Source organism: Chaetomium strumarium (assembly GCF_033439665.1).
Source record: "Chaetomium strumarium strain CBS 333.67 chromosome Unknown B0T15scaffold_2, whole genome shotgun sequence".
Lineage (NCBI taxonomy): Eukaryota > Fungi > Ascomycota > Sordariomycetes > Sordariales > Chaetomiaceae > Chaetomium > Chaetomium strumarium.
The window spans coordinates 2,875,437-2,887,595 of NW_026944430.1; the positions used below are offsets into that span (position 1 = coordinate 2,875,437).

General features: G+C 56.1%; 4 protein-coding genes across 4 annotated transcripts; 2 read left to right on the forward strand and 2 right to left on the reverse strand.

Annotated features, from left to right (window-relative positions):
• The first annotated feature begins 795 nt into the window (after positions 1-795).
• B0T15DRAFT_524813 (uncharacterized protein) lies at positions 796-2,920 on the forward strand. The gene has a single exon (XM_062868803.1). The coding sequence runs from the start codon at positions 1,266-1,268 to the stop codon at positions 2,556-2,558; it is 1,293 nt and encodes a 430-aa protein (XP_062724394.1). The 5' UTR covers positions 796-1,265; the 3' UTR covers positions 2,559-2,920.
• Positions 2,921-5,323: 2,403 nt separating this feature from the next.
• On the reverse strand, positions 5,324-6,789 carry B0T15DRAFT_550833 (glycosyl hydrolase family 61-domain-containing protein; the record flags this gene model as incomplete). Its single annotated transcript, XM_062870257.1, has 3 exons — positions 6,067-6,789; positions 5,483-5,954; positions 5,324-5,438 (listed from the first exon to the last, which is right to left on the reverse strand). Exons 1-3 carry the CDS (start codon positions 6,374-6,376, stop codon positions 5,324-5,326), a joined length of 897 nt encoding a protein of 298 aa, XP_062724395.1. The 5' UTR covers positions 6,377-6,789.
• Positions 6,790-7,992: 1,203 nt separating this feature from the next.
• Positions 7,993-9,707, reverse strand: B0T15DRAFT_112890 (fatty acid elongase). Its single transcript, XM_062861522.1, has 4 exons — positions 9,453-9,707; positions 8,914-9,354; positions 8,574-8,856; positions 7,993-8,520 (listed from the first exon to the last, which is right to left on the reverse strand). The coding sequence occupies exons 2-4, from the start codon at positions 9,334-9,336 to the stop codon at positions 8,195-8,197; spliced, it is 1,032 nt and encodes a 343-aa protein (XP_062724396.1). The 5' UTR covers positions 9,337-9,354; positions 9,453-9,707; the 3' UTR covers positions 7,993-8,194.
• A 1,005-nt stretch (positions 9,708-10,712) lies between these two features.
• B0T15DRAFT_112944 (cytochrome c oxidase subunit VA-domain-containing protein) lies at positions 10,713-11,765 on the forward strand. The gene is made up of 4 exons (XM_062861523.1): positions 10,713-10,993; positions 11,167-11,212; positions 11,281-11,398; positions 11,479-11,765. The coding sequence occupies exons 1-4, from the start codon at positions 10,803-10,805 to the stop codon at positions 11,598-11,600; spliced, it is 477 nt and encodes a 158-aa protein (XP_062724397.1). The 5' UTR covers positions 10,713-10,802; the 3' UTR covers positions 11,601-11,765.
• Positions 11,766-12,159: the final 394 nt, after the last annotated feature.

The window sequence follows — 12,159 nt, forward strand, 5'->3', positions numbered from 1 at the left end:
GTCGCTCGTTAGGGGAAAATTCCCGGCCAGCGATGATTGGCATGATGATTTCAGAACGGCGGTAACTGCGCACCGGCCCTGATTGGAGAAGTGATGGGAGGCCCCGGGCCAAACTTGGCTGGGGCTGAACCGAAAGATGACGAAAGCAGCCACTGTGCGAATCTTGGCCTGGCAAACAAATTCACGAGGTACGGTGGCTGTGAAACGGAAAACGAGAGTCCCGTACTCGGAATACTCGCCAGCCGCGATGTGAAATGTCGCGATGCAAAATGCAAAGCTTTACACGTGTAGGTGGCCGGGAAACACAGAGAGATTCGGTGCTACACAGTATACGTAGTCTTCCTGTCGCACTTTGTCGCCTTGGGGAGGACCTATCTCCACGTTTTACACAGTACGGATTACCTATCCCAACTGGATAGCCTTTGCTGCCCACGTTGACGAGTCGACCGTCGGTTTTACCTGAAACAATTCGACCACGGCCAACCAGGGCTCGCCATTCCACCAACCCTCGGTCGTAGCCCAGACAGCAGCCCCAGGCCACACCTGGCTCTTACAGCTGGTCAAAAATCGCTCCGTTTAACGGTACCTTACTTATTTAGTAGTACCTATGCAATAGGCGCTGAGCGATTTGAGCCCGCGCAGTCTCGAACCGAGAGTCAAACACTGGTGACCGCAGCAGAAAATGGGCAGACCGAGTTCGCAGCTCACCGTTGATGCTGGCGATATGTGGAGGTGCGCGGGCAGGGGATCGCCGGGGCCAGGGGCAGAAAGCAGGGGGCAGGGGTGATGTGCGAAGCCCTGTCATGCGAGTGCAGGCCGTTCATCCGTCTTGCCCAACAAGTCCCCTTCGTAACGGACCTGCTTTTTCCAGCCATCTGGACGGAGGCACATCATTTCCTGCGCACCATCCACCACAGAGATCAAGCGGCCGGCCTTGACGGTGTGGGTCCAGTCACTGCTGGCCGTTATGGGCTTTCCTTGGCGTTCGACGCTTCTTATTACGAGTTTATGTATGCGTAGGCGAGGTTGTATAGCTCCGAGGGGTCACCCACCTTGGGCAGCAGTCCCATGCATTAAAATATTCTACCCCCCTCAACCTCCCCAGACGCGTCCCTTCATGCCAGTCTTGCTACTATACCACACCGCCATACCTCGCAACATTCCATCTCGTCCAGGAGACTGAGACATTGACTACCGAACCCAAGCTCGGCCGGCGCACCATTACAGTAGTTTCCTCGTCTGGGCACATTTTCTCCCTCGAGACAATGTCTCTTGCATCCCGACCCCTAGCGACGGGGGAGGCAAGCTATCCGATCGACATGACAAATACCGAGGCGCTCGACGACAGCACCGAGTTCCCTCTCACGTCCAGATCAGGAGCGTTCGACGAGCCCATTTTCGACAAGTTCTACGAGGCGGATAATCAGCACACCATGCAGCACACCATGGCACCTAGTCCCAAGCGACTTCGTTCGAGCGACGACGCCCCGGAGCTGCCACCGAGGAGTGCGCTCAGAGCATCGAAAATGCTTGACAATCACGGCCTTGAATTGGGGGTTGCCGTGGAAGCACCCGAGCTGAGCCAAACCCCCACGCCGCATGATGTGTATCTCTCGTCCGAGGAGGACGCCTCGTCAGATGCCGGAGACGTCTCCGACTTTGACTACGATTCGAGTGTCGAAGACCCGACTTCGCCCACGCGGAGGAGCAGCCACGAGGATATGGCCCGCGTGGTGTCGGTGGTATTTGCCGGGAAGCCGTCGATTGTGGATCTGGCAGCCACAAGGAAGCGACCTGTGTCGAGTAGCTCCCAAGGCACGGCTAGGTCACGAGCAAGCAGTGCTTCGTCCGGGAAGCCAACTGCAAGCACGTTGGATTCAATACAAGAGCGGCCGGTTACACCGGCTAGCACCACCTCATCGCAGTATTCGCAACCCCGACCCACACCGAGCCGGAGAAGCTCTCTTCTTTCCGAGATCCTAATCAAGAAGAAGCCGCCGTTCCTCAGCATTGACCCATACGCGAATGGTAGCAGCTACGCGCTCGACATGCCCAAGGCGCTCGACAGCCTCGAGGGTGAGAACAGCTCCGCCAGAACACCGCGGACACCAACGGCGTTGCTCAAGGGCGTGACGAGGTCGTTCAGCCTGGTCCGGAGACGCAGCAGACCCAACCTAAGTTCGCCTCTGACTCCTGTGCCAAGGCTGGACACGGCATTTACGTCGAATCCGAACAGGGCTTCGGTACAGTTACCAGCCCTGGCCCTGCTCCCCGAGGAGCAACAGCAGCAATTCAAGGCGGAGGGTGAACAGCAGCAGCAGCATGACCAAGCACGGAAACTAGAACAACAGCCAAGGACACCCATGACACCAATCACGTATACCGACATCCTTAAGGCAGTCAAGAGAAACGCTACCATGATGGGCGCTGCATCGCCACCTAGCGATATCTTGTCGCCTACATCACCCAATGGTCCGGCTGCGACCACGACAAGGAGGGGGATCCTCAGCGGATTATCCGCCAGGAGGAGGAGCGTCAAGTTGACTGGAAAGACTTAATGGGAGGCAAGATATGGACTTTGCATTCAACGGCGTTCAATTGAGGGTAACAGGGGCGGCTGGATAAGGGAATCCAGCGGCGTTCATCTTTTGGAGAATTGCTAGTATGTGAGCAGAGGAAGGCGGCAAGGGATAATTTCGGCGGGCCCATTGCATAGGACTTCGGATGATGATACCACGGAGAATGATGATCTCAGCTCTTTCTTTGCTCCTTCTGGGCATACTACTAATACTTGGAAGCAATTGAGCGAGCAAACAATGCCGACGTTTCTGCATCCAACGTTTTGCTGCGTGCAGCAAGCACTCATCCGGGACTCAGTTCGAAGTCCAGCTTGTTTCGCCTCCCGTTTCTCATTATGCACAACTTACTCAGGTCCAGCGTGAAGTCTTACCAGTAGAAGGCCGCACTGACAAGATACTTGTTTTACATCGCTTGGATGCCGCGCCGATGAGACCGCATATCCCGGCGTTGCAACGCCCAGCTCCAGAGGTCCGAGTGAGACAGACACATGAAGCAACTATACCCTTTCTTGCCGCATACAGCAGCATGCATTCTTGCTCAAGACAACTTGGTGCTTCTTTTCCATATATTGATTGCTCCGTTTCCTGGGTACCAGCTCCGTCCCGGGTCGCCTGCCAAGGGCAGCGGATGTTTCAAACAACCACCAGCGTCCCTGGGCCGGCTCGAAGCGAAGGGTCACCGTACCGGACCCCGACTTTCGCGATCCCTTCACTTCTGCGGTCGTCTCCGCATCCCTGAGCGCACATGGCTCGAGTCAGAAATCTCGGAATGAGAGTCGATACGATACACTACGCGTCTTGATAACTCATCCCGCGCGCAAGTGGATCTAGCATTTCGCTAACGAGCGATCCATCCCGAAGAACAGCGGATTTCGCGAGCAGATCTCGTCTCGCTTCGCCTCAAGGTTTCTCGCCGCTCCACTCCTATCGCACATCGCGATAGTGTGTGTAACCTTCGACGCAGGTACGGAATCCGAACGGCGACAGCGGGACGAAGACAGTTGCTTCAGGAAGGCGAGCCCTTGCCAACGGAATTGGTCCTTCCAGGGATCGTTCAGAAGTTCAGGAGCTTTACCCCGCCTTCTCAGACACCACTCGATCCCTTTGCATTTCTCACGGCCAAATGTTTGCTCAGACCAATTGCAGAAGCCAAACCACTGCTCCTGAGACATGCTGGGGGTGATGGCCGATCTAGATCTCCAAGAGGTGGCAAATGGCTTGCTCGAAGCCATTGGTCACAGTATGGAATACGTATTCGTCCTCTCTTCCACTTCTTAAACCAACTCGCAACTCCGTATCTCAAGCGGCAGCAGTCCTACTGTGCGGAGTACATGTTCCTTAACGAACAGAACCCGGTACCCACCTCCAAACTGTCTTTACACCGTCGTCCGGTGTATAAAAAGGTGATAGAAATTCCTCCGAGTGCCGAGGTAAGCATAGCTACACTATAAGGAGATGCAAGCGTGCCGCGACTGCGCAGCGACGCACCAGGTCAGATAAGGTTTCGCCGCCGCACCCGCGCATCCCTTGTTGGTCTGCGCCGATGACAAAATCCCACCGACAGGGTGAAAACCCAACAATTTTCTGACGCTACGCTACGTCCCTGGTTCTGTCAAACGCTTTCCCCCTTCACTCCGTCACAGGGATGAGGAGGATGCGCCCGTCCGCACGGGTAGGTTTTGAAACAAAATGCAACGACAAAGATCTGCTCCGCAACGCAGTCTGGACCGGGCAGGGAGGATGCCGGTGACGGCAAGGACGATCGCGGTTTCAGGGGCAGACGGGATCTTTGCACAAGGGTTCGAGTCGGGAGGGATTCGACGAAACGGTGGCTAGACCGGGACTGACACAGCCGTTTTCTTCATGATATTGAGCTTCGGGTACTACTACATACCTACCTTACTAGTAGCCTACACAGTACTACTACCTTAGTACCTATCATCCCTCCCGTCGCGCTGAAAAGCCCATGAAACACACCACAAATGTGTGGTAAAGACCCGACCTTTCCCAATGACCCGCCCGCCCTCTTTGCGCTGTGACGGCCCCGTCCGAGACCCCGAACTCATGCATCAGCGCAAAGCAACCCTATCACTGATCGGTATCATGGGCCGGAGGTTGTCCTTTTGACGCCAGCCTACGGGGCCGGCCCTTTGACTACACATAGGAGCCCAAACAATGGTGACCGAACACGATGCCAGATCTATCTATTGCATGCAAGAGCGTGGCACGGAGCCAATACATGGGAAAAAAAAACAGAAAATAAGCAGCGCCCGAGCTTGTTGGCCGTCAATGCATAATGCCGGCCCCCAATCACACCGAGGGCCAAAGCTGACTACCGGCCCGCCATGTGGACCTAGGTGCCCGGGCCCGGGCGCCGAAACAATATTGGGTCCCGTTCGATCCGGGCCCGATGCGACCCGGCGGCCGGCCGGCCAAGGGTCGAGATCTGCCAAATAGGTGCACAAGCCCGCCCGCCCAACCTAGGTAGGTAATTAAGGTACGGTAGTTACCATTTATGCGCAGCCTAGTTTTGCGAAAACACGAAGCTAGCTGGAGAACAGGGCTAGACACTCACCATGGTGTTGTCCTAATATTTCCGTTCAGGAGGAAGGTTGATTCATCAAGCTATGGACATGAAACGAAGTCGCCTGTATACAGGACAAGCGGACCAAGTGAGAGGTATGTTATGTACTAATCCCTCCCAGATCTGCAATCATATATCTACCAGCCACCCGTGGCTCAAATCAAGGCAGGCACTGGCTATAGTATTGGTTCTGCGCCTTGCAGGTGCCCTGCGCACAGGTAGTCGGCCCGCTGTATCCCGAGCCGCCGCACTGTCCGTAGAGAGGAACCGACCCGCTCCCTCCGGTAGGGGTCGGGTTGGACGAGCCGCCGTCGTCGACGGCGGAGTGCCCGGGTTGGACCCGCCTCCGTTGCCACCGGAGCAGGCGATGGGGTCCGGGCCGGGGATGGGGTAGGGCTTGCCGCCGTTGTCTGCGACACCGCCCGTGCCGTAGATGTTGAGGACGATGCCCGGGTCGTTGGCCGGGTAGGCGCCGGGGAAGCTGACCAGGTTGGCGCCGCCCGTGTTGGAGCCGGAGCCCGTGACCTCGATCTGGGCGCACTCCATGTAGAACTGCGCGCCGCCCGCGCTGTAGGCGCTGTGCAGCGCCAGCAGCTCCACGCGCATCAGGTACTGGCCCGGCGCCACGCACGACGGCATGTCGAAGTAGTGCCAGCCGTTGTTCGCGATCATCTCGTCGACCGCCCACACGCCGTTATTCAGCCCGCGCTCGGCGATCTTGAACCATTTCAGGCCGGACGTCGCCGTGGTGGCGGCGTTGTCGACCTTGGCGAGGTAGACTTGAATGGGGCCTGGGTTGTTCATATGAGCAAATATGCTACTTCACTTTTCTTCTTCATTTTTTCTTCTTTTTCCTTTTTTCCTTTCTTTCTTTTTCTTATGAGGTTGGAAGAACATACATACCCTTGTGAGATTTGGCGATCGGGTGATCAGGGTCGTTGGGCCCAGAGGCGCCCCCGATCTCGTGGCCCCACCATGCGCCGACTCTGGCGCCTGCCGGGATCTTGATGACGGTGTTGTCCTTGTACACGATGTTGGTGTTGCAGGCGAAGTCGCGGTGGTTGAGGTCCGTGATGGGGAAGTTGCTGGACGGAGCGCGCACTCCCTTCAGCTGCCCCTGATCGACGCCGTTGACCGAGACTTTCTGGAAGATGGCGTGTGCGCTGACCGACGCCGCCGAAGTCGCCAGGGCGACGAGAGTGAAGGCCTTCATTCTGGATGCCGGTGTCCTTCCGAGTGGGCAAGTGGGCAACAGCTGGTTTGAGGGAGTGTCGCTTGCCTTGGACGCAGCAGCCAGGCTCACGGTTTTCTGTCCGGGCCGGGCCAAAGCGTCCCCTCTTATACTCTGTACCCCGTCCTTGAGCCCTTGATACCCTTCTCCTGGGGTTGCATCGCCGTGAGGCTACCGGCTGCCATCTCGCCATCCCTCCGGGCTTTGCAACTTCTCAAATAGGACGCGGAGGTTGTTGGTAGTCTCCTTGCCGAAAAGCACACTGGATCGTCTTGGCGCTCCCCTCCCCTTTCCTAGGTAACCATTGAGCGATGCCATCTCAGGCTAGGAGAAGCGCCTTGTGGATGCCGGTCTCGCCATCCTGCCATGCAAACCCGCCTGGATTCCCTGGATTTTGCCTGTTTGGTAACCAGGAAACCGGGTTCGATGAGATTCTCAGCAGCCGCAAGAGATCCAAGGCGCCCGACGCTGGCGTGGTACTGCCAAGGCTATCGATATTATCCTGTGGGACGGCATCGGCCCGGACTCCGGTAAGGTGAATCCGACGGCTCATGTCGCATGGTCATCCGTTCCAGTCAGCGCCTTGGAAGCGACATCTCGGTAGTAGTGTGTTTCTGATCGGCGGCAACCTCCGGGTTCAACCTGGCCAGTATGCATGTATGTATGTACAATACAATAGGTGATATGATGGTCGCTCATCAATGGGGTCCACCAGATATTGTTACATCGACATGGTGTTGTATCGCGGATGTTGGATATCTTTCCTTTGGCTGTTCCCCGTGCTGCGATGGTGCTTCCATCGGATGCTGTGCAGTAAACTAGTACGTATGTCAGTCGGTTAACAAGACGGCCTCGACGGCCACGTGGAGAGAGGCTCACAGATACACTAGTTAGAGGCTGGAAAGACGATCCGAGTCCCTGGCAACGGGCCGGATTGTCCCACTTCTATTGCACAGCAAAGCTCATTGCCCGGCCTTCGCTGATTTCGGTATCGTCCAGTGTTGCGCACGACGATCATTCGCAATGCTCCGCCACCACGTCGACCAACGATTCGAGTATCTAACCGGTGGGACAGTGGGACGTCGCGAGGATCCCATCACTGCATGCCGGGGCTTCACCCCTTGCCATGTTCAACTGAATGCTATTAGAACTGCTTATGGTGCGTGCCGCGCTTGTATCCGCTCAGGCCAGTAGTACAGGACAAAAATATACACATAAAAGAAACAGAAACAGGAAACCGAACGTCCCGAAAGCGGGTTGGAGGGCAGTCCCGCTGGGCGAACTGCTGCTCCCATCCGATAGACCCGGCTTGGGGGCCCCTCCTTCTTCCCACTCCGGCGAGAAACCGAGCTGCCGCTGTCCGTGATGCCAATGTCCTATTCAAGCCATCCATCATTATAACACGCGCCGTGGACCGCCGTCATCGTGTAACCACGCCCTTCCATGTTAGCCACCCTGAACAGCGCTGGCCCCCCGGATGGATCGTCCCGTATGTTTGTCATAAAACCCCGAGCCCCGCTGAAATGACTTTCCCCGCGTCTAACTCCGTATATGAAGGATACCGAGATGCCCATATTATGTTACTGAGGAGATCGCGCCTAACCTTCCCAAAGGCATGTGGACTATCCGCCGCCGGGCGCGTACAAACTCTCAATAGTATCCTAACCTGTGATGCCCTGCGCCTGTCAGAAGACGCGCTCTCGCTGGCAGTACCGATGGCCAAGATTGGTGCCTCATAGCATCTTCTGAAGCAGCCCGCCGCCTAAAGTGATCGCGGCATGCTTCGCATTGATCGCTAGCTTAGGCTCTGCGGGACCTAGTTGCAGTGCCGTTTGTCTTGACACCAGACGCCTTCGCATCACCATTGGCCGTCTTGCTTTCGAGTATGTGGTGCGGGTCAGGAAGCGGGGCTTGGCTCATCCTCCGCAGACTCTTGCGCCCGCTAGGCCGCTTGCCATCCTTCCTATATGTGGCGAGGTAGAACGAGATGAAGAGGAAGAGGTACGAGCTGAGGATAGCAATGCCGGAGAAGGCGGCGAACTCCTCACCAGCACACTTGCCAGCATTCGGCATCCATGGCCAGTAGGTCGACGTGAAGTATGTGTATGAGGCGAAGTACACAAAGCCTTTGCCAGGATTAGCGATAGGCCAAGCCGGTTACGGATCCCGATCTGCTTACCGAGGTCGATAACGAACTGGATGATCTGAAGGCGGGTGATCCATTCCTTCCACCAGATCCTGATGCCGCGCGCGCTCTGGAAGTAGTACCAGTACATGACCACGTGCACCGTTAAGTTCAGCGTGATGGGAACCCATGATACCGACGTCGACCCAATCAGTTGCGTGTAGCACAGGAGGGCCGTCGCGCCGTGGTGGTAGCAGTGCAGGAAGGTCAGGGGCTTCTTCTTGAGGAAGAGGAAGCAGGTATCCAGAAGTTCCAGGTACTTTGTAAGGTAGTTCAACTAAAGCCGGCGTCAGCACCATGCAACTTCTGATAGCCCAGCAAAACCGGTACTAACGTAGTAGAGAACCACCAGGGGCTGGGTCCAGCCGCCATCCGCGTCGCAGATGGCATGAAAGATCCCACCGCGGACGACAGTGGGCAGGATCTGCTCAACGAAGAGCGCCAGGAGGATGGCGCTGATCGCGGTGAGATAAAAGTTGTGGACCAGGAAGAGCGTGCGCAGCTTGAAGGGTTCCCGGTTGCGCATCAACTCCCTGCCGCCAAAGATGACTGTGTAGTAGAAGACGATGAAGATGCCCGTCTCCTTGAGTGTCGACATGGGCGTTACGCCGGGCTGGAACCTGAAGTCTTCGGCCGGATAGCCGACAACGTACTCGAAGGCCTTGCTGAAGTAGGGCCATAACTCGATGCCGAACGGCCGGTCCAGGGTGGGGACCGGCAGTTTGTCGAAGAGTGCTACAGGAGACGCGGACGCCATTGTGACGGGCTATTAATGCTGTGCGCACCCATTGAGTCAGTATCTGCATGTATGTCGCGGTCACAGGAAAGCGTGGATGTCTCGTGTGAATGTCTACACCTTGGGGAAGAACCTACCTAACGATGCAGCACCTGACGCGCGGCACGTCGAGAAGCGATGATGATGGATATTAACGTAACCCGAAGCAACCGCCAAAGAAAGTAGTTAATAGCGACGGCTGAGAGAAAGACCCAAAAAGAAGAGAAGTCAGATTGAGCCAGACACCCTCGCAGCCGGAAACCTTGACACGAGAGACCTGCGGAGAGTGGTCAACGGAAGGAGGATTGCGCAGTGAGAGGATCGCGATTCCAGAGTTTGCGGGACAGGAAACCAAATATTTTCAGCAAGTCCGACCCAAAAAAGGAGACAAGCCTCGCTCTCATTTCCTGGTCCTGCATGTGAAGTTTCCCGCCCAATCAGCGTGCCGTCCTCCGCGGTGTTAAGATCTGCCCCCACACCGCGAACCCCGGCCTCTCCGATCTCTTTCTCCCGAAGTTTTGACCGGGACTTCAATATCTGTACCATCCATGGGGCCGAGTTACACAGTATAAGCGTTACAAGTCTACCTCTAGTCCTCTACATGTGAGATATGGTACCTTGAGAGTTTGCTTTCCATAACACTTCACTCTCATGAACAGCCTAAGGAGAGTTAGGCGCATTTTGGGTGAAGCTTCCTTCAACCCCTTTTTGCGGAGCGGACGGCTCAGCTCGTCTCGTGTGCCTCCATTCTCAACCGGTAATTGGCCAATTGCGCAAATCCATCACTCGGCACAGCCGGTTAGACGTGGCTCGGGCGTTGCCGTAGGATATCAACCGTAGCTTTCGGCGTTCCGAAGGCCGATGATACCTAGTCACCGCCCGGGCTCCGCGGCCCCGTCTTATGGCCACGTCGTAGCAATGACGGACGGAGCACAGGCACGACCTCAAGACCAGTTTAAATGTCGTCTTTCAAGTCATTCATCTCCAAGCGAGATCTATCACTGGTTCAAGCATGGAGAGTTCACTCATATTGAATCTAGGACTCAGCCTTCGTCACGATAGATTTCTGGTCTCGCCCAGACTATATATGCCGGTACCAAGCCGTTCTTTGAGTGCAGCAATCGTCCATATTGAACTGCCTGATTACCTAAGCCCCATCACTATGGGCAGCCGCAGCAGAGCGGGAACTGCTGTCAATGCGTCGCATCTCATTGGCGGGGTCACCAGGCACGCCTTAGCAACTAAGCGAGCAGCGAGGCACGCATAGCCGAAAGATCATTCGATGCGGATATCCGTTACTGCCAGGATCAACATCAGACGCACACTGACCTTGACTGTACCGAATTCAATTGCCAGACCAAGCTCCTGTTGAGCTCCCTGCTCCGCCAATTGCCCGACTCACGACTCCTCCGCCTCGGGACTCTTAATTTATTTTCCAGTCCCTCAAAATGTCGGCTTCCCTGCTCCGCTTCGCCGCTCGCGGCCCCTCCAGTTTCCTGCGTGCCAACCTTGTCGCTGCCCGGCCGCAACCTATGGCCGCGCGCGCCGGCCTTGTCAGCCTGCCGACCAACAGCTTCAGCACATCGAGCCGCATGCGCTCCGAGCACCAGGAGGAGACTTTCGAGGAGTTCACCGCTCGGTAAGTCGACCGCCGGCGATTCAGGTGTCGCGGTTCGGAAGCGAATCAAAGCTTTCCCGAGCTCCGCTGCTAGCTCTCGATCTCATGATCCTACTCGTTGCGATCCACCCGGCCCAACATCGCCCACGCCCAACCTGGACTGAGCCGATTCCTGACGACCGAGCTTTGGATAGGTACGAGAAGGAGTTCGACAACGTTCAGGACGTCTTCGAGCTCCAGGTATGCCGCTCTCGAACCATGTTGCTGTCCGTCGATTGCTCCGCTGACCCCAACTTTTCTCTCCCTAGCGCAACCTGAACAACGCCTTCGCCTACGATCTCGTCCCATCCCCTTCCGTCGTCTCTGCTGCTCTTAGGGCCGCGCGGAGAGTCAACGACTTCCCGACCGCCGTCCGGATCTTCGAGGGTACGAACCAGCGCATGCGGGATTATCCATATTTTCAACTACACAGGCGACCTAGGACGCTGACTGATATCCGCGAATAGGTATCAAGGCTAAGGTCGAGAACAAGGGTCAGTACGAGCAGTATCTCCAGGAGCTCAAGCCCCTGCGCGAGGAGCTGGGCATCGTGCTCAAGGAGGATCTGTACCCGGAGGAGGCCAACTAAGTCTATCAAACTCCTGCGTACCGGGAAAAGTCCGTCCCACCGCGCCGTGGTTACCGTAGTCGACTACATCCTGTCAGGGCGTAGGGGCACCGCCAAATCGACCTGTATTTTTTCTACTACTGCTAGACCTCCACCTGTTGCACATCTACCTGGGATGACACCGGCACGTCAGTGTGAAAGTTGGAGTGAAAAAGTGCTAGAGCTGAGTTGGTCAGGGGTAGGGGAGCTTTGATGTAAGAAGCTGAGGACTGAAAAGCGAACATATGTTCCATTTCTTACACATTGTCAGTTGATGGTTGAGGTGAAACCCCTGTTGCTCTCACTCACTCATGCACATCGTAGGATCAAATGTGTCTGAGCACTTGTTCGTTACCGCCCGACCCAGCCTGACACAGCTCCTCTGCTACAGCATTGCTACCAATATACCAGAAAAAGCTTTGCCTACTGTCAAAAGAGTGGGAGCGAGAAAAACCAAGGACACATAACCTGCTTCTCAGGAATGAGAACCAGGAAACCATGCTCTCCTCCCATTTCTCAGACACAGCGGTTGTCACCACAC

Bases quoted from the DNA above. Each gene is read 5' to 3' on its own strand.
- B0T15DRAFT_524813 (XM_062868803.1), top strand. From the start codon at position 1,266: ATGTCTCTTGCATCCCGACCCCTAGCGACGGGGGAGGCAAGCTATCCG.
- B0T15DRAFT_112890 (XM_062861522.1), bottom strand. From the start codon at position 9,336: ATGGCGTCCGCGTCTCCTGTAGCACTCTTCGACAAACTGCCGGTCCCC. The intron at 8,857-8,913 runs GTTAGTACCGGT...CGCCGGCTTTAG, and splicing joins CCCTGGTGGTTCTCTACTAC to TTGAACTACCTTACAAAGTA. The intron at 8,521-8,573 runs GTAAGCAGATCG...ATCCTGGCAAAG, and splicing joins CCAGTTCGTTATCGACCTCG to GCTTTGTGTACTTCGCCTCA.
- B0T15DRAFT_112944 (XM_062861523.1), top strand. From the start codon at position 10,803: ATGTCGGCTTCCCTGCTCCGCTTCGCCGCTCGCGGCCCCTCCAGTTTC. The intron at 10,994-11,166 runs GTAAGTCGACCG...AGCTTTGGATAG, and splicing joins TTCGAGGAGTTCACCGCTCG to GTACGAGAAGGAGTTCGACA. The intron at 11,213-11,280 runs GTATGCCGCTCT...TTCTCTCCCTAG, and splicing joins AGGACGTCTTCGAGCTCCAG to CGCAACCTGAACAACGCCTT.